At 50.6% G+C, this 19984-nt stretch overlaps 2 protein-coding genes across 12 annotated transcripts in view; both read right to left on the bottom strand.

The window, feature by feature from the left end:
• PRDM15 (PR/SET domain 15) overlaps nt 1-10241 on the bottom strand; it is a 58784-nt gene extending 48543 nt beyond the window's left edge. For 5 of the 7 annotated variants that reach the window (XM_082392890.1, XM_082392895.1, XM_082392893.1 and 2 more), the window contains exon 1: nt 10183-10241. The gene's annotated coding sequence lies outside the window, so the exon portion shown is untranslated. Of the gene's footprint in view, nt 1-5780; nt 7555-10178 lie in introns of those variants that run through there. The other 2 variants (XM_082392891.1, XM_082392892.1) reach the window with 2 other exon arrangements.
• A 5582-nt stretch (nt 10242-15823) lies between these two features.
• The window catches only part of C2CD2 (C2 calcium dependent domain containing 2), a 61231-nt gene continuing 57070 nt past the window's right edge, over nt 15824-19984 (bottom strand). For 4 of the 5 annotated variants that reach the window (XM_082392410.1, XM_082392409.1, XM_082392408.1 and 1 more), the window contains one exon: nt 15824-19759. In XM_082392410.1, the coding sequence (XP_082248536.1) occupies nt 19539-19759 (221 nt within the window). In that variant the 3' untranslated portion in view covers nt 15824-19538. The remainder of the gene's footprint in view (nt 19760-19984) is intronic. The other variant, XM_082392413.1, reaches the window with a different exon arrangement.

Raw genomic sequence — 19984 nt, 5'->3', positions numbered from 1 at the left:
TGTTTCAAGCTTAATTATAAAGGACAGTAATAAGGACTTTGGTATTGGTAGAGGGACAGACACACAGATCAATGGAAATGGAGAACAGACTCACAGAAATATGCTCAACTGATTTTGGACAAAGGGGAAAAGCAGCTCAGTGGAGGAAGGATGGTCTTTTCAGCAAACGGTGCTGGGGCAACTGGACATGCAGAGGCAGGAAAAAAAAAAAAAAAAGAACTGTGACCTCACATCCCACACAAAGATTAATTCATAATGGATCAGAGACTTAAAACATAAAACAGTAAATTTTTTTTTAGAAAAACAGGAGACAATCTTTGAGATCTAGAACTAGCCAGTTTTTAGACTTGTCACCAAAAGCAGAGTTTATTAAAGGAAAATTGATAAATGGGACTTTACCAAAATTTAACATTTTTGCTCTACAGAAGATGCTGTTAAGAGGATGAACAGACAATGTAAAGACCAGGAGACATTTTTGCAAACCACGTAACCATATGCAGAATATGCAAAGAACTCTCAAAACCCAACAGTAAAAATGCAAACAAGCCAATTAGAAAATGGGCAAAAGACATGAATAGACATTTCATCAACAAAAACACTGGAATGGCAAATAAGCACATGAAAAGATGTCCAACATCATTAGCTGCCATGGAAACGCAAGTCAAAACCGCAAGGACACCACTACACACCTTTCAGAACAGCAGGATGCTGGCGGGGATGAGGAGACTAGGACATCTGTGTTCGCTGGTGGGAGTGGAAATCCATTTGACAGTTTCTGATAAAACCAACATGGCTTATGACCCAGCAATGGCATTGGTGGGCAGTTATCCCAGAGAAATGGAAACTTACATCCACAAAAAACCTGTACACAACTACTGAGGGTAGCTTTATTCCTAACAGCCCAAACTGGAAACAACCCAGAGTCCCTCATTGGGTGACTGGTTAAACAATCTGTGGTCCATCCACAGCCTGGAATACTAATCAGCAACTAAAAACATGAAACTACTGACACACACACAACCAATCTTGATCAATCTCCAGAATGCTGCTGGGTGAAAAAAGCCAATCCTCAAAGGTTACATGCCGTATGATCCCATTCACATAACATTCTTGAAATGACAAAATTATTGAGAAGGGGACTAGAGCACTGGTTGGTGGGGGTAAAGGAGGGAGAGGGGTGGGAGGAAAGAGGGGGAGGCTATAAGGGGGCACCAGAGGGCTCCTTGCGGGGCTGGAACATTCTGTATCTGGACTGCACCAAGGTGACCATCCCTGCTGCCACCCGGTACTGGAGCTGTGCAAGATGGTACCACTGGGGGAAACTCGATGAAGGATACACGGATCTCTCTGTGTTCTTTCTTATAACCACCTGGGAACCTACAGTGATCTCATCAAAATCAGTGAAATCAAATCACTGTAGTTCAAAAGCAACTTCCAGCACAATGAGTGGGAACGGTCTGGATCCTGGGGGAGATAAAGCACATATGACTTTTATCGGACAACTGGGTATCTGAATACTGACTGGATATCTGACCACATTTTGACCATATTAAGGAACCAGTATTAAATGTTTTAGGTGGGTAACAGTACTGTGGTTATTTTTAGAGTCCTTCTCCTGTAGAGACACAGAGTGAAATATTTACAAACGCAATGATGTGAGCAGGGCTTGCCTCACGGTCCTACCGGTGGGGAGTGCTGGACGGGGTGGAGGGGGCGGCCAGACCTGGGCGACAGCAGCCGAGCTGGTGATGGACACGTGCGGTCGGCTGTTGCCTGCCTGTCCACTGTTTTGTGTGTTCATACTAAAGCTATTTGTAAATGGTGCCGACACACTCTTCCCAGGTCCTCCTCTTCTGCTGACTCTGAGTCCTGCCCCCAAAGCCGGCCTTGAACGCACGCCAAGTCCACTGAACATCTTTTTCTTCACCTCACTTGACCTCTGGGTCACACCGGATGTGGCTGACTGCCCTCCCCTCCTCCACAGCCACTCCTCTCCCGACCAACCGCACTGAGCTGCTCTCTCCCGGTGCTCCGCCCCCCTGGGGAATCCTCCTCCACCACCCGATCGCTGTCTTGGCTCCCACGGGCTCAGCACTGGCCCCTTGTCCTCCCTCCTCGTGCTGGACCCTCTTCCCAGGCAGTCACACCTGCTTCTGTGGCTGATGCTAATACCACGTGGGTGCCGGTGACCCTACTCGGGGCCCCACACGTACACCCCGCTCCCCGGCCGCACCTCCGCCTGGAAGCCCGCAGCAGCCCAACGCACCAAAACCAAACTCCGGGCCACTCCCAGCTTCCCTGCCTAGTGCTCCGGGGGCCACGGGAGGCCGAGTCTGGCTCTCAGGCAGGTGGTCAGGGACCAGGTCCCCTCCTACGGCTGCGAACGTTCATCACCCAGAACTTGGATGCAGGCAGACACCCTGCCGCCACCCGCAGCTCAGACAGCCCAGAAACCTCACTGGACCGTTGTCAGTTTCACACAAATTTTCTATAAAAACACAGCGCAGTTCTACAGATCACCTGCCACTGGGAGTGTTCCCCAGCCTGCCGCTGGCCAAACACCACCCGGAGAGGAAAGAGAGGGTAAGACGAGCCTCCCCCGCATCGCAGCACCGACCAGCTCGATCCAGATTCCCCGGGAAACAGGTCCTGGAAGGGGAACCATACACCAAACGTGGGACAGAACACTCTTTACAGCAACGATCGCTCAGATTCCAAGTCCTCAAAGTGCCTCCTGTAGGTGATCGGACAGTGTTCCTCCTTCCGAGACAGGCTTACTTCACTCAGCATCACGTCCTCAAGGTTCATCTACGTTGGACTGTGTGTCAGAATGGCCCTCCCATTAAAGGCTGAATAATACCCCATCATTATTCACCTGTCGATAGACACTTGGGTCGCTTCCACGTTTTAACTACTGTGAATGATGCCGCTATGAACAAGGGGAAAATACCTCTTCGGGTCTCTGCCTTCGACTCTTTTGGGTCTATATGCAGAAGTGGACTTACTGGATCATACAGTAATTCTACATTTAATTTTTGAGGACCCACCATACTGTTTTTCACGGCAGCTGCACCATCTTCCATTCCCTCCACACCCTCACCAACGTGTGTTATTTTCTGGGTTTTTTGACAGTAGCTGTCCTAGTGCGTGCAAGGTGAAAAGGAATTTTTTTTTTTTTTGGCCTCACCGCGTGGCACGTGGGATCTTAGCTCCCCAACCAGGGATTGAACCCTGTGGTGCCCCCTGCAGTGGAAGCAAGGAGTCTTAACCACTGGACCACCAGGGAAGTCCCGATAAGGATTATTTTTAAATGTGATCTGCAGAAGCTGGGGTTTAGAAAAAACAATCAGATTTGAAACACCGGAAAATGAAAACTTCACAATTTTAAAAGACAGGTAGCTAAAAATAACTCACAGAAAAAGGCGTTTTCAAGAAGGTTGTTGATATAAGTGTGAAACAAAGGTTATCGCTTGTTAATCTGGCTGGGCCTTCCCAGGCCGTCCCTGGCCTGCCTATGTGATGGCGGGGGACGGATAAAGGACAGAGGTGATGAAGGCTGAGGTCCTGCAAGTTTGCTATTGGCCCAGATGACTTAGCAGTCCCTCCTTGTCAGTGACCAAAGCAGTGGTCTCAACAGAAATATAAGGTAAGCCACACATGGAATACTTTCTAGCTCTTTAGTTTTGAAAGAATTACAGGAAGTTTCAAAAATAGCACAGGGAGGTCCCCTGAACCCTTCACTCGGTTTTCTCCAAGGGTTATATCTTACATAACTATGTGTATCACATACATAGTTGGAGAGCGTAACTGCAGCACACTCTCAAAACCAGGATACTGACCTTGGCACTGTGCGTGTGCACGCAATTCAATGTCTTCTCATCACAGGTGTAGGCTCATGGGACCACCTTCACAATCCAGATTTAGGAATGTTCTATCACTGGAAAGACCTCACTCATGTGCCCCTTTATAGTCACACCCTGTCCCCTGACCATCCCTAACCCCTAGCAACCACTAATCTGTTCTCCAACTCTACAAACTTTATCATTTCAAGAGTGTCATATAAATGGAACCACACAGTATGTGGCCTTTTGAGATTGGCTTGTTTTCTTCACTCAGCATAATGTCCCTGGGTTGTTACATGTACCAATAGTTCATCCCTTTTACTGCTTCTCACTCCATGATGTGAGTTTAACCACTCACTTACTGAAGGAGCTTTGGTTTTGTCCCCATTTTTGGCTATTACATATAAAGCTGCTACGAACAATTGTGCACAGGTTTTTTTGGACATAAATTGACATTTCTCTGGGATAAATGCCCAAGAATATAATTACTGGGTCCTATGTTAGGTGGATGTTTAGTTTTTAAAGAAACTGCCCCACTGCCAACGTCTGAAAGATCCAGTTTCTTGGCGTCCTTGGCAGCATTCGGTGTCACCGTGTTTTATTTTAGCCGTTCTCACACGTGTGCAGTGGTATCTCATTGTGGTTTTAATCTGCATTTCCCTCATGGCTAATGACATAGCACATCTTTTCCTGTGCTTATTTGCCACTTGTGAATCCTCTTCGGTAAATGTCTCTTCGTGTCTTTTGCTCATTTTCTAGTTGGCCCCTTCCTGTCCCACCGCCCTTCAGGTCTGACTCTGGCTGCGTGGGCCTGCCTTCCACTGTCACCTGGGATTCGTTTGTCCTCTTGGGTGTGGAGCTCTTGTTTCCTGAGCCCCCGGTGCTTCCATCTTCTTGGTTTACTCCTTTGATCTGGGGAGCACATTTTCCAATAGTTTCCTTAGAATGGTGCCTGGGAGGTAAATCTCTTGAGAGGACTTGCCTGTCTGCAAATGTCTTTACTCCAATCTCACGGGCCAGCTGCTTTGCCTGGTACGCGGTGGTTTTCCTGAGGAAGGTTGAAAGTGAGACTCTATCGTCCTCAGCTTCCAATGCTCCAGCTGAGGAGTCTGATGACTTTCCAGCAGGCAAACCCTCTGTATGTGACTCCCTCCCCCCAGATCTCTTAGACTGTTTTAGCTCCAGGGCCCTGAAGCCTCACAGTCTGCCTTGGTGCTGAGCTCGGGCCGGCCCTTTCAACCTGGCTCTCCTGTCCTGCAGTCCTCAGATTTTCTTGCGTTATTTCTTTTATAATTTCTTCTGTTTCCTCTTTCTGAACCTCTCAGTTTCATCAAAGATGACACCTGTTTTTCTGATTTTCACATCTGGTTCTTTCGGAGGGATTTCTGAGCAAAGGGGGCAAGAGAGGTCTGCATTCTGCCATCTCAAAAATGGAAACTGAGTTAACATTGACCTTCTCAGGCTGATGAGAGCTCTAACGGGCAATCATCTTTTGCTTAACAAAAAAAAAAAAAAGAGGGGAATGTGAGGCCTGATTCTCACTTAATAGGCCTTGTGAGACAGACAAGATATTTTAAAACTAGGCACCCCGGGAGCTTTGGTGGTGAAAAGATCCTCACACATTCTCAGCATAAGGGCGAGAGCACAGTGGAAAGAGAAACCACAGAGAACAAAGTCCAGAGAAGTCAGATGTGCAGGAGAAAGGGGCCCAAAGGCCTTGAGTTACAAAACACTGGGAACCCTCCGTCCCCAAGACAGACTCTCCGTCCAGCAGGTAGGGCCCCTTCCCCCCGACAGCGAGCAGGGAGTGACAGCTCTGGCACATCATCCCCTGCAGGTCCTACACACGAACCATGATTTAGGGACACTCGAATTATAACATTTGCCTCTGGCCTCATCATGGTGGAAGGCCATTTACTGAGGGTTTTCTGATGGTACCTGCAATATTTCAGCGCTTAAGCTGGAGAAGCAGATGGTGCTGAACGTTGAAACAAGTCAAACGGAGCCCTAACATCCAGCACCCCTCAGGCGAAGAAAGCCGTCATCTCTGGGAAGCCCACGCTTCAATTTTCTGTAAGTTTGCGGAAACATGACCCCACAGGCTCTGGGAGACTCCAGGGGAGCATCCAGAGTTGGGCTTCCTCAGATGCTATTAGGAGGAGAGGCTTCAACTGGGCCCCCACTGTGACCCTGAGCTGTCCCCAGTGCCGTGACAGCCAAAGGTTCCTCACCACCCCAAAGCATCCATGAACAGCCTCCCAGCCGCCATGACCCCCTCCTCTTGTTTCCTCCTCCAGGAACTCCCTCCACCTGCCAAACTCCTACCTAACCGTTAAAACCTAATCCAAATAGCCCCTCCTCTCCAAAGCCCTCTTGGCCACACCTGTCACTCACCCCACAGGCACACTGCAGCCACGTCTCCCCGGGAGGCCCCGCCCCACCTGCACCTCCCTTATTACACACCTGTCTCTGCTGCAGAGTTACGCCCCTGGATTATTCACACCAGCCTTCAACAGAGCTCACTCGTGAAAACAAAAAAGTTTTAACTGTGGCTCTAATGCCGCACTTCCGTCTCCGTTCATTGCAAAAATCCTGGGAGGGACTCCGGCAGCTTCTCTCTTGAATGGGAAGAACTGCCTTCACGGCTCCACCAAAGCCCTCCACTGTGGACTGCCTCCCTTTCATCCCCTAGGCAGCATTCAACTCCTCCCCCTGGAAACCCTTTCCTGCGAGGTCTCCTGGTCTTTCCATCCCAACCGCTGCTCCTCCCGAGGCCCCTCTGTGTTCCCATCTCAAGCCGCCACGGTGGGGCAGCCCAGGCCGGCTCTTCGGTCCTTTCTCCATCCAGACCCGGCATTGACCCGCCATCACCTCCCATGCCCGAGTCCACCCAGGCCCCTGAGCCCACCTGACGCATGGTTCCATGACCGACCTCTTTGCCAACAGTCCCACAAAAGTGTTTTACAAAATGCTATTTCCTGCCCTTCAGCTGACAGTGTAAGCTGCTCAGCCTTACTTTAAACAGCTGCAAGGGACGTAATCTCCAGCATATTATGAATATTAACTTCTTAAAATAAAACTGCTATGTGGCTCTTCTAAACACATCTATTGGAATCGAAACACCACAGCGTGATACCCACTGCCATCCGGTCACAAGGCATGTGGACAAGCTCTTCTTCATCTGTCAGGAGGCTCACGGCACTTCTGTCTTTACCATCGTCTGTTTCCATCACCACAGATGTTAAACCCAATGTGTTATGTTTGTGCTTGAAATGACTATTGATCACCTTTTATGCATACAGATCAAATTAGTCTTGATTTCCTATGACCATGAGTTTGTGCTAATTTCTCCTGGACTACGCTATCGTTCCAATAACTGGGACACCACTGATCAAAATGGAAATACTGGCCACACTGGTGAACAGTCACCTAGCACAGAAGCTGGGTTTAATGAGATAAATAGGACGTTTCCGCCAATCCAGTCACGTATCATGGAATTCAATTCAACTCTGTTCCTACCCTTCGTTTTTACAGATATGAGTGCAGGAAACCCTGCTCCCACAGACAAGTAGTTGGGACGGAAGAGCTTTGTTATAGTCGTCGCTCAGCAACGACCCCCTGCCGAGGTCTCCCATGCACCGTGAAAGCCACGTATTTGTGAGCTGACCACGGCCCACACCAAGACTGGGGCTGGGGGTCGCCATCTTCTGGACAGTGGGAGGGACCCTTCCTTAGGAAGGGAGCACTTAAGGAAGGTGAGGACCAGGACCATGGGCCCTGGGCAAGGGTTTCTCCCACCCGAGGGGCAGTTTGAAGATGCTGCTGGTCTACCAGGTCCTGATTCCCTGACCACCCTTCAACCTGCACACCTGTCACCTGCACCTCAATGAATGGCACCTCCTGTCACCCCCTGTACATTACCCACCCAAACCAGCAGCAAGGCCTGCCTCGCTCTAGAAATACTCTTTGTCCTGTCACCTCATTTCCCCTCTGCCCCCACCCTGTTTCTACGGGAACCTTGTCGGGCAGCCACGGGGTCCTCTCTAAAAAGACACAGATCCTTTGGACCCCTGCCCCAAACCCCAGTGGTGTCCGCTTGGCTCTCAGGGTAAACTCTGAGTAGAGTACAGCCTGTGCCACCCTCCTGTGCTGCCCCAACTCGGCCACACAAAGCTTGCTGCCACCCCAGGGCCTTTGCACTTGCCACGTCTGCCTGTGACACCCTCACCCCAGATCTCCACTGAGGGCCTCGCAGCACTGGTTTCCACTGAAATGTCGCCTTCTCAGACAGACCTTCCTGGTCCCCACTGCCCAAGTGTGCCTACCCCTGCCCATGCCCCGCCTCCACCTGTCACCCTTCCTGCCTTCTTCTACATACTCTAACCACTGCCCACCTCCCTCCCTCCAGAGCATTCGGTCTACCAGGCAGGGCCTTCCCTCTCGCCCTCTGCAGCGCCCGGCACGTTGATAGCGGCTGGGTGGATGGCCGACGAACACGCGCACGCATGAACCATGTGAGATGAAAGACAGGTATTGCCATACGTCACAACTGTGGAAAGGAGGCTGAGAAAGCATTTGAGTCCTTGCCCACAATCTCAGCCTCTCAAATCACATCTGCAAGAAACAGCTGCCTTCAATCTCCCTTAAATCTGCAAAATGGGAGAAGTGTTCTTCCCCTGGCCTTCTACACAGATGATGATATCAAAAGAATGATATATGAGAGGTATGTCCCAAGCTAACGGAGTTCCTTCTCAAATATAATTATTCCCAGAAAAGCTATTAGCCTTGTAATTGGAGGTGATTTTTAAGTTTACTTATTGGTCTTCCGGAAAAAATAACTATTCCTTCTGCTTACAAAATCGAACATATTGTATTCTTTGTGGGCACCTTTTTTGCAAAAATATGAATCAAAGATATAGGAGAAAAAAACTTTATACAGGATAAATCTTACTATCTTTCCCTTTCAAAATTCAAACTATAGTCCTATTTCTTAACCATTCACCATAAGGCAGTGATGTCAAGGAAATCCAGAGAAGCAGAGTGGAGCCATGAAAATGTGGAAAATGTGAAAATGTCCAGGTTTGAAACAAAATATGGTGGTGCTGTGTGTGTACTGGGGGTGGTGGTGGAGGGGGGGAGACTAACTTATAAAAACAAAGTGTCTACATCATTACACTCTCCAGGGAGAGTTCTCACTGTTGCCTTTGAAGATCTGTCACAAAACCACTTGCTCATTTACTTTTCGTCCTTAAAAATACGTCCAGGAACCAAGCTGGGTTTCTCCAAATTTATCTGGTGAGTCCAGATTCTATGAGAGTGGCTTAAGCAAACGTGGTTTTTGTGGGTTGGCCGCTTAAATATGTACACGGGTGCACGTGTCTCTGATCACACACTTGTTTCTACCATTTTAATCTACCGTTGGTGGGGTAGGGGGGCAATTGCTGAGCTTCTGTGGGGAAAAAAAAAATCTCATCTACTACCTTAAGAGCTTAATAGAGATAAACACATAACAACTATAGCTATCAGCACGGTGGATATTTCCATAATGCGTTTTCACTTGTCTTCTCAAAGCTGACCTTCATCGCGAATACCCATGCCCTCGCCAGAGGCCACATGGCCGGCTGGTCCACCTGTCCGCGCCAGGGCGGGGCCAGCGCGCCGTTTCCCAGCACAGCCACCCACCCCGAGGGCGGGCACATGTCACCTGTCCACGGATTTCACTACCTTGCCTCTGCCACCCAAGGGTTTACACAAACAGGATGCAGGGTGCGCGGGGCGGCGGCGGGGGGAGGCTGGACAACCCGTCGCCCGAATCGTGGGGTCTGCCTTGCTAACCGCAGGAGCGGGGGGTCCAGGGACCCTCCCCATTCGCCCCCGGGGGCTGGGCCCAGGACGGGGGAGAGTGACATCACGAGGCACCATCGGCGACGAGGGCGCCCGGGGGCGGGACCGCGGGCCGGGGGCCGGGGGCGGAGGACCCCCAGCGCCGCGCCCACGGGCGAGCGCGGCCCCGGCCCCGCGCCCCGAGCGGGCGGGCCGGGGGGAGCGGGCGGCGGGGCCCGCGGCGGGGCCGGCGGCGGGCGGGCTGGCGGCGCGCAGGGCGATCCCGGAGCGGCTCCGGGAAATCCAGCCGGGTTTTGACTCCGATCGCCCACGGTGCCCGCAGCCGGCGAATGTAACAAAGAACAGGCGGCATGGCGGCTGGACCGGGGCGGGCGGCGGGCCGGGCGGGGCCGGGGGCGGCGGGCCGGGCGGGGGCGCGCGGGGGCGGCGGGCCGGGCCGGGCCGGGGCGGCGCGTGCGGGGGCGGGCGGTGGGCGCGGGGCCCGGGCTTTACCTGCCTTTGGAATGTGCAGAGCGGGATCGGATCCGGACTCCGGGTTGCGATCCGCTCCGGAAACTACGCAGCACCGGAAGCCGGGGGGCGGTGGCGGGGCATTGTGGGAGTTGTAGTTCTCCCGGGGCGCGGGCGGCGTGGACGCGAGAGCGTGGGAGCGGACGGCCTGGACGGGAGAGTTGGGGAGCTGGCGGCCTGGACCGGGGGTGGGCGGCCTGGCCTGGGGAGCAGGCGAGCGGGCAGCGTGGACGGGAGAGCCTGGGAGTGGGCGGCGTGAACGCGGAGCGGACGGCCTGGGCGCAGAGGCGGGCAGTGTGGACGAGGAACGGTGGAGCGGGCGGCATGGACCAGCGAGCAGCAGGGCGCGGGTCGTGTGGACGGAGGAGAAGGTGGCACAGACCAGCGGAGCGGGAGCGGCTGCGGTGGACGCGGACCGCGTGGACGAGGGGGAGCCGGAGCGGTGTAGACAGGACTGTGGCAGGGCATGGGCGGGGTGTACAGGGCAGTGGCGAGGCGTGGACGGGGCGCGCGGTGAGCGAGCGGCGTGGATCCGGATCGGCGGGGAGAAGCCGGGCGGGTTCCGGCTGCCCTCTCCCCGAGACTGGAGGGAGCGTCAGGCGGCCACGCGCGGCCCCTTAGCCGGTGGCGCAGCCGGGTCCCGCCACCCCAGGCAGCTTTGCGCTGGCAGCTCGCGCAGGCCCCCTACCCACACCCAGTACCTTTCTTCTGATGGCTCCGTCGAGCCTGAATTCCCTGGAGGGGGCTGGGAGGGTTAGGTGAGAGCGGGGGTCGAACTTTTCTTTAAAACAGTTCTAAGATTTGCTGCCCAAGCGTAATGATTTCTGGATCTAGCCCATGGACTGCTGCCATTCTTGGTCATCTTTCTGTCCACTCAGTGAACACTTGGAAGCCCTTGCTCTGCCCCCCAATTTCATGAATCAGAGCAGCTCGCTGGTGAGCGGAGAGCGGGGCATTTCAATCCAGGCCCTGTGAGTCCCCGAAGTCCCCGCCGTAACCACTACCCCACACTGCTCTGTGCAAAGTTTGCGCACGGACCCAGGCTGCGAAATTGAGGCGAGAGAGCTCCCTGGCACTGAGTGTTTCTGCCCCTCCCTCCACCCCAAGCTTGGGGACTGGTGTGGCCTCCTGACCCCCACCAGTCACAAAGTATTAGAAATAGAAGGGACCAGAGGGATGGCTTATCTAGTCCTGGCCCTCTCATAATCAGAGATGTAAGCTATCTTGTTAATTTCTGCCTGGCAAAAACCTTCGTTAACAAAGTCAAAGAGAGGGGCTGAAGTGAGGGAAATGATTTGAAATTGATATTAGAAAGGGCTCGTTCCCCTCATATATGTAAAGCTCTTAAGGACCATTAAGAAAACGATAAAGAACCCAACAGAAAAATGAACAGTCTATGAACGGTGCACAGAACATGCAATGGCTCCTAAGCATAGGAGGTGCTAGTCAACTATATTGTTGCAACTATGTATGTAAGCAAAATCACAGTGAGATCGTTTTTATCAATTACATTAGCAAAGAATTTTCAAAGTTGAATAGCATGATTTTGGAGAGACTGTGGAAAAACAAATGTTCTCATCCTTTCTGGGTGGGAGATTTAACGGGTACAACCTCCATCCGGGCCATTTGTTAATATCCACAGAAATTCTAGATGCACATAGCCTTTAGCCCAGCAGTCCCACCTGCAGGAATTTATCCTTCAGCCAGACTCACTTGTATGAATTGGTCTGTGTTAGAGGTTGATCTTTTTGGCTTGTGGGACCTTAGTTCCCTGACCAGGGATTGAACCTGCACCCTCGGCAGTGAAAGCGTGGGGTCCTAACCACTGGACCGCCAGGGAAGTTCCGAGGTTGATCTTAAGTGCCCTGTGATCAACAGGGCACATCCTCAGGGAGTGGGGAGGGAGCCTGCAGAGTGTGGAGTGCTGCCGGGGCTCATTTCGCCACCCCCCCCCCCAATGCTTGATGTTCTGCAGTGGCTTCCCAGTGGCACTCACGGTAGGTGTGCACCACAGCCTCCTACACCTAGATCACCTCACCTGTGTCCCCTCACCTCCACCCTGCTAGTGCCCCCCCCCTCCAGTGGTGAAGTCCTAGCCCGCCGCCAGGCTTCTGTTCCTCCAACACATTCCCAAGATCTGCACTCATTCCCACTATCTTGGAACACATTCCCAGGTTCTCCACCACCATCTCCCCATCATTCAGGTCTTTGCCCAAATGCACCCCAACTCCCAAGAGCCCCAAACTGACCACGACAGCTAATGTGCTGCCCCCACTTACACACCCACCCCTCTGGTGACATCACTCACAATTCTCATCCCAGATGGCTGGTTCTCTGGTCTCTGCACACTAAGTATCTACTGGCATATAGGCACAAAAGCAGGTCGTTTATAGAAAAAAGTGTCGGGACAGAGCAAGAGTGGAAAAGCAGACAAGACTTCAGCCCCCCCTAAAGCCATTTCTCATAGCAATGCATGCAGCCCAAGGCTGGGTCCACATTCCCCAAGGTCATTGCATCTTCAAAAGAAATCAGCTTGTTCATCATATTCTGTCTGTGAGGGATGGAAATAATTCCTTTTAAGGCAGATTTGTAGCCAAAATTCTAAAATTTAAAAAAAAATGGTTTGTTGCTGAAAGTGTCAAATTCTCATTGTTAACAACTAATGCAACAGGACTTCACTGAATTCCAGGCAGAAAAAAAGGAAAACCACCTATAAAGGATGTCGTGGAGGCAGTCGGGGAAATGTGAATATAGACTGTGATACTAGATAATAGTATTGCATTGATGTTAAATTGAAATTTTTAAACGTTAATGTTAGATTTCCCAGACATGATCATTGCATTGAATTATGACATGAAGATGCCTGTGTTCTTAGAAAAAGTCTTCTGAAGAATTTAGGGTGAAACATGATGTCCTCAAACAATAATTGATCGATTGACCTATAGATGCTGGATAGAGCAAATGCAGCAAAACTGGGGAATCTAGGTGAAGGATATGTAGGTTATTCTGTAGGTTTGGAATTTTTAAAAATAAATTGGGAAAATTAAAAAAAAGAACATAAACAGGGAAGAACCTCCCTTATTGTCAGTGGATTTTCCTTCCTGAACAGAGACTAGCTATGACGTTAAGATGTCATCAGTTTACCGTGTGGCCCCAGATTGGGTGTCATGCTCTCAGTCCTGACATTGGCCTGCCTGACACGTGTACTTTCCAACTAACTTGTCTCATCAGCTCTGGTTTTTTGTTAATTTAGATATAAAACTCCTTTGCTAGGGGACATTATGGATGTACATATCCTAAGCTTCACTTCTTTACACCACCTTTAGGTTCTACTTTCAATCTGGCTAATTCTTCCCATCCAGATAAAGAGAGAAGTAATCAGCAAATAATCTCATTCCTACTATGTGCAAAGCAGTGCATCTCACTTTCCATCATTCTCACCCACAACAGGGAGCATTAAAGTTCAGGAGAGACTACATAAGGCCACAAGTCCTTGGTCTCTCCAGTTGACACAAGGTAGTAGAGACTTGTGGTCATGAACATGGATTCTCCAGCCAGACAGCTTGGCTTCAAATTCTGGTTCTGCCACTTATCAGCTGTGTGATCTTGGGCAAGTTACTTAACCTCCCTCCGCCTCAGTTTCCTAATCTGTAGAGCAGAGATAGATCATAACTCATGGGGTTGCTTCAAAGAGTATAGGAGTCAGTATCTGTTAAACACTTTGCAAAATTCCTGGCACGTAGTAAGTGCTCAGTTAGTATTGGCTATAATCACTGTGCTGTCGAGTCTTTCTCTCCTGGCATTTCTCTAAAATGCCAAGTAACCCAAGGCATCTAAGCAAGCATCCAACTTTATAAATATTGATGACATCAATATAATGAATAGTTTTGAATGCCTGGCACATGCAGGGCACAGCTTGGCAATTTGCATTATGGACAGTCATGGTTACAGAGCCAAGGTGAGCAGTGGACAATGGTGAAAGTTGGTGCTTCAGGGGGTCTGGCCTGGCAGCTTTCTCTTGAGGGCGGGCACTGTGCAAGGTCCTTCATCCTGGTGGCCAGCCCTCTGTGGTGAGCGAGCTGCATTTTCTTTTAATAAACGATTTATTGATATGTACACACAGCACCCTATAATTGTAGGAAGTGACCGAGGTCAAGAGCAGCACGTTTTTTGTCACGTGCCGCCCCTCCATGTCTGGCTCTGTCCGCTGACCCTGGGCCCTGGTGAGTAGGGTAGGATGGGTGTAAGCAGACTTCCTATTTGAGTTTATATAAAGCTGTCTGCTGATGTCCATCATTGCTCTAAGTGGGCACCATCCTAAACCCAGGGGATGCGGGCACCTACATTCTTGCTGGGGTGCAAGTCTAGGAGAGAGTGAGATGGGGCCAAGCGACAGGGACTGAAGGATGCCGATGGAAGTGTCCTGGGGCATCCGAGGTGGCCGAGCACTTCATGCAGAAGGCGGGGCTTGTGTCTGGTTAGATCGGAAGAATAGGGAGAAGTGTACCCTGGGGCCGAGGGGTGTGCATCCCAGAATGACCAAAGGTGGTTGAAGTGGATACATTTGGGCTGTACAGAGAGGATTGGCAAGAGCAGTGTGCACCTGCAGGTGACCGGCAGGAGGTCAGGCTGGGAAAGCCGGCCATCCAGCAAGTCCATCCAGATTCCTAGGGTGTCAGTGCAGAGTGGACCACCGGCCACACAGGAAGCAGCAGTTCCGTCCCAGGCCCCAGGATACCTTAATCCCAAACCAGACGCAGCACCATCGCCACCTGCCACGTCCAGAGCAGAGAATCTGGAGTCTGAGCCCCGCTAACACTGGGGCTTCGCATGGGCAGACTGTTCCTCTGAAATGCAGAGCTGTGCGTCAGTCTCAGCCCTCAAGTGACCACTCCACACCTGAAAGGACAGGCAGGGTCAGGGCAGCTGCGAGGAAGGGTGGGGGGACAGGTGAGGGGCTGGGGTGGGTACCAGTTTTCTAAGTGCCGGGTGCTTGGGCAGAGCAGGGGGGTGAAACTGATGGCAACGGGGAAGCTGATGACCAGGAGAGACGTGAGGCCTGCAGGGCCGGTGCAGGACACTGTGCACCCCTCCCGGCCCCTGCCCCGGCCCCACCCAGTAACCGTGGAGGAGCCCACGCCAGCCTGGATGCCAGCCACCCCAGAGCCCCACCTGGCATATGCCCCTCTGACCCCGTGCAGGTGTCCACTGTGCACCCACCCTCGGGCGACTGCTGGGATGGGGCGATGACAACGGGGGCGATGGATGGATAAAGGCTTCACGCCCCAAGGGGACGGCACTCCTCATAAGGTCCCTGGGGATCACACAGGGTCACGTGGCCACTGGGGGACCCAGGCCAAGCAGACCCTGACTGGCAGCACCTACAATTCGCCAGAACCCGAAAGTTCACGGCAGACATGGACGGTCTAGTAAATGATTTTCGCCCCAGGCCTAAAGCGGCTGCTAAGTGACTTACAAATCACCTAAGAAGAATGTTAGGAGGATGGCTCCTCGTTTAGCCAGCTGACCAGGGTGGCGCCTGACAAAAGAAAGACCAGGATTCCGGAGCCTCAGAGAAGCCGCTGGACTTTGGGGACAGCGCAGGACTCAGCAAAAACGACTCCATGTTTAGTGTTGCATGGGCACGTTTATTTCCTTCAAAGACCGTTCGTGTTCCAGCCACACCTTCCCCGCATGAACCCGACTGCACAGGCCTGGCGCGGGACTGCAGTCTGTTTTTAAAGTGCTTCCCAGGGATACAATCATTGTCGGGTAAAGTCATCACCACACTTGGTCATCAAGCCAAACCTCTCCACATACCTGGAAAACCTCTTATTTTCTTCTTTAAAAAAAAAAAAAATGTCGCTTTGATATGATATTGGGGGAAAAAAAAGCTACAAGCCTAAATTATAAACGGCACATCACTGACCAGCTGGCAGCTGGGTGAATGGGGCAGTTTGTTGTATTTCAAATGCCTCCTCATCCAGAAGGTAAGAATGCCCCCCCCCCCCCCCCCCCCGCCGCAAAAAAAAGGAACCAGAGAGGTGTAAGCTGAGTTTGCTTCGCAGGATAAGCAGTGCTGGCGTCCCTGTGCCGCTTGCTTTGGTCATCATGCCTTCGCAGGTTTGGAGCAGCAGAGGCAGGGCCTGGCGTCAGGGTCTAGGCCGGCGCTGAGACCTGTTTTTCATCTGATGGAGTTAAATGTTCTGACTTCGAACATCCACCAACCTACACTCTTAGGTTTCAAGAGAGCCAAGATGGTTACTCAGAAAACATCTGAATTGAGTGGCAGCAGCGTAAATTAATCTTTCCCTTTCTGTTCAAGAAGCAAATCTGCAATATTCTTCTATAGGAGTGGCCAGTGAAACAATCAAACACCTGGTCAAGCACCCAGCTTGTGACTGGTTGGCAGCGGCAGGCCAGGTAGCCCTCTCCAGGAATCGAGGGCCACTTGTGAACTTAAACTTGAGACCTGATTTAAATAAAGTGCTCGGTCTAAACCTTCTTCCTCACAGCAGGTTTTCAGCTGGAACGATGAGATGGGTACTTCTGTTGATGCTACATGAAAACATACACGTACACCTAAAGGTCCGTTTCATTCCTCTGCAAGGAACACAGGCTCGTCCTTGAACAAATCCAAGAGAAGCGTTGACAGCTCATTAAAACCAACGTGACCAGCTGGTTCCAGACATACAGACGCACATTAACATTAGTGCTCGCGAGAAACTGCTTTCAAAACACCACTCTGCAAAGATTTCATCAAGACAAAACAAAAACAAAAGCCCTCAAAACACTCCAGCATGTGGAAAAGGTAAGGGAATAAGGTGACTTACAAATGAGTAGGTCTTGCATTTGGTGTATAATCTAGATTGATGTTTGGCCTTAATGACATTTACTTTGACATAAATATCCTACACCATTAAAAAACAGATCTGGATAAACAGCTTGGAAAGGAAACATTCACAGTATCGATACAGCCCCTGTTCTCATGGTGCTACCCTGACCCTGCGCTTCTTTTTTCTCATCCTATTCCCTGCTACGTTAGTGTCCTCCGTAACTTCAGAAAAAGCCATTTGACAGTGACTATGTGTGTGTGTCTGGAGGGTGAGCTCTGGGATTGACTCAAATGTACAGGGTTCTTGACGTGCATCCAACAGACACCAAGAAACATGCATCTCCCCAGCAACACTGTCCCCCTCGTGTTAATCCACGTGCTTCTCATACACGGGGTGGACGCAGCCCACCCAACACATTCCCAGGACCCTGAAGAGGTTTCAAGTCACGAGGAAGCTGAGAAAGCACAGCCCCGGGTAAAGGTATGAAGCAGTGAACAGAACACTCATGGGGTCATTCAGGAATGGGAATGGCTAAGACTTTTTTTTAGAGCGAGAAAGTTGAATCTAAAACTCTTGACACCTTCACACTTGAATAAATCGAGTCCATCTGAATTTCCAAATCAAAAACAAATTGTACTAACTACTTCTGATCAGTGCCTGAAATTCAACACACAATATCCTCTTAGAATTAATTCTGGAATGTCACAGGTTCTGTCGACCACATGAGAGAGAACAGTAATCCTTCAAGTAGAACAGAACATTAACGAGACTATCGGTTCCAAAAAGACTAGTAGAGATTACTAGCCTATGGGGACTAACTTGGTAGAAACGTACTATATTTTGGAATACCAGGTGCTAATTTACAGTGATTACAATTGGAGTATAATCTTTAAAAGCAAACTATGCTGAAAAAGTCATTTTACAGTTACTTGATAATTCTTGGGATACCTAAGAATTTTAAATGTGCATTTTATAATAAAATCCTTAATGTAGTTTTCTAATCTCTCTCTCAAAAAAAAAGGAAAGGAAAAAATTCTATAATTTTGATTTTTATAAAGGTTTTTGCTCATCCATGGCTCTCTTGCTCCTGAAATATATGTTTAAGGATTCACAAGAGCAGCTATAGGAAGGAACTCACCCAATTTCACGTCTGTGACAGAGGCCAAGTTTTCATTATAGCCTTTAAATCTTATTGGAGGAAAATGAATCTTACTCAAAACCTTTCACCCTGATAACAAGTGCTTTTTAATAAGCATGTCTCCTAAAAGTGTTTCATCGAGAAGGAGTGGACAATGTGAAAATTGTGAATGAACCCCAGGGTAACGGCGTACAGATGAGGAAAGTGGTTTGGAAGACACGTAGGGATATTAACATCATGTGCTGAACTAACTGTTTTTTCCACTGGGAATCAAAACAAGGGCATCCCAAGAGTTGCTAAACACAGCAGAATTCTGAAGAGCTCATAGAAGAAATGTGATGCACATTTGGCTCATTTGTTATTAAACTTCCATTCCTAAGACTCACACCTGAGACATAATTTCCTCTTTTGCCCTAAAAGTACTTTGTTTCGGCTATGGGCAATATTTGGCAAACCAACCTTGGACTGAAGAAAAACCATATATGTGTGGTGCCCATGTCCCTCTAGCTGTGGCTTATTGCTCCTAACTTCATCTTTTGGCTTTTCTGTGAACAAGGAGGCCGGACGGGAGAGAAACATTCCATGTGTTGGCTGCTCTGTTGGTATTATTACAGCTCTGATGCTATAGAGAAAAATATAAAAACCACATAAGGATTTATCTATCTCCCACTCGCAAATAGGCTCAAAGCAAACTTAGAAAAGTGTTCAGCATAATATGCATAGGATATATTTAGTATTTGCATAATTTTTCAAGTTATATGGCTAATACCAAAGGCAAATGTCTTCCTACGTTTGTCAGTGTTTCCATTCCCATGGTAATTTCTGTTTGCCTGCGTCCCACCTTTCAGTACTCAGGGCCGCCTGCACTTTTTATTCTGAGCAGCCAATTAGGAGAGGTGACCCATCCATTCCGTTCACAGTGACGACACAGTGGGGCCCTCCTCTCTGTGATGTGGTCCAGGCACGGACCAAAGTTAGAGCGTGGAGGGCAAAGCCTGTCCGCCTCACCTGCCCGTCCACAGCCCCTTATAGTAAGTTCCACAGTTCACAGTGGTAAATATCCTTCTCCCGTTTAACTTCAACTCTTAGACGTGAGCACCGCCCACGCCGTGAAGCCGTCGGGTGTCGTGGCTTCTGGTGGCAAATTGGGCTTTGTAGGTTCTCTCCGGGGGAAACCTCCTGGCTGGAGACTCAGATTGTTGAGTTTTTTCTTTCCCCTTTAAAAGATGAAATTGTTGGAAAAAACCCAGCTAGACTGGGGACAGGGAGGCCGTCCACAACTCACGGACCCTCTGGCTGCGTCCTGGCGGGTGGTTTCGGCGGAGGGTCCACGTCTGCAGCATCGCGGGGAAGGAGGGGCGCGCCGGCCTACGGGCAGGGGTCCAGCGGGGCGCTGTTTGCGGTGCTCTGGCCCCGGTGTCTGGAGAGCAGCTTCTTGTTCAGGATCCGGGCCAGCGTCGCCCCTTTCCTCCGCGGCCCTGCCGGCTGCTGCAGGAACACGAGGTCGTTGTGGGACTGGCTCAGGCCGGGGTCTTTCTGCTGGTGCCGCCGGCGGAAGAACAGCTTCGCGCCCTTCCTTAAAATCCCTCCTGCAAGAGCAAGGCACGGGGTCAGGGGGGGCTGCCGGTGAAAAGCCGGGTGGGCGACGCGTCCAGGAGGAAAGGAAGGAAGGCGGGTCCCTCCAGCGACTCTAATACAAGGCAGCCTGTGACTGCAGCACGCCTCTCTGTCGGCACAAGAAAGGCAGCTGGGTCTGGCCTGAGCACAGCACAGGTGCTTCCAAGGCACAGTGAGCAGGTCTGTCACTTGGAACC

Source organism: Balaenoptera borealis (genome assembly GCF_965194805.1).
Source record: "Balaenoptera borealis genome assembly, chromosome: 5".
Lineage (NCBI taxonomy): Eukaryota > Metazoa > Chordata > Mammalia > Artiodactyla > Balaenopteridae > Balaenoptera > Balaenoptera borealis.
This window is presented reverse-complemented; position numbering and strand designations above follow the sequence as displayed.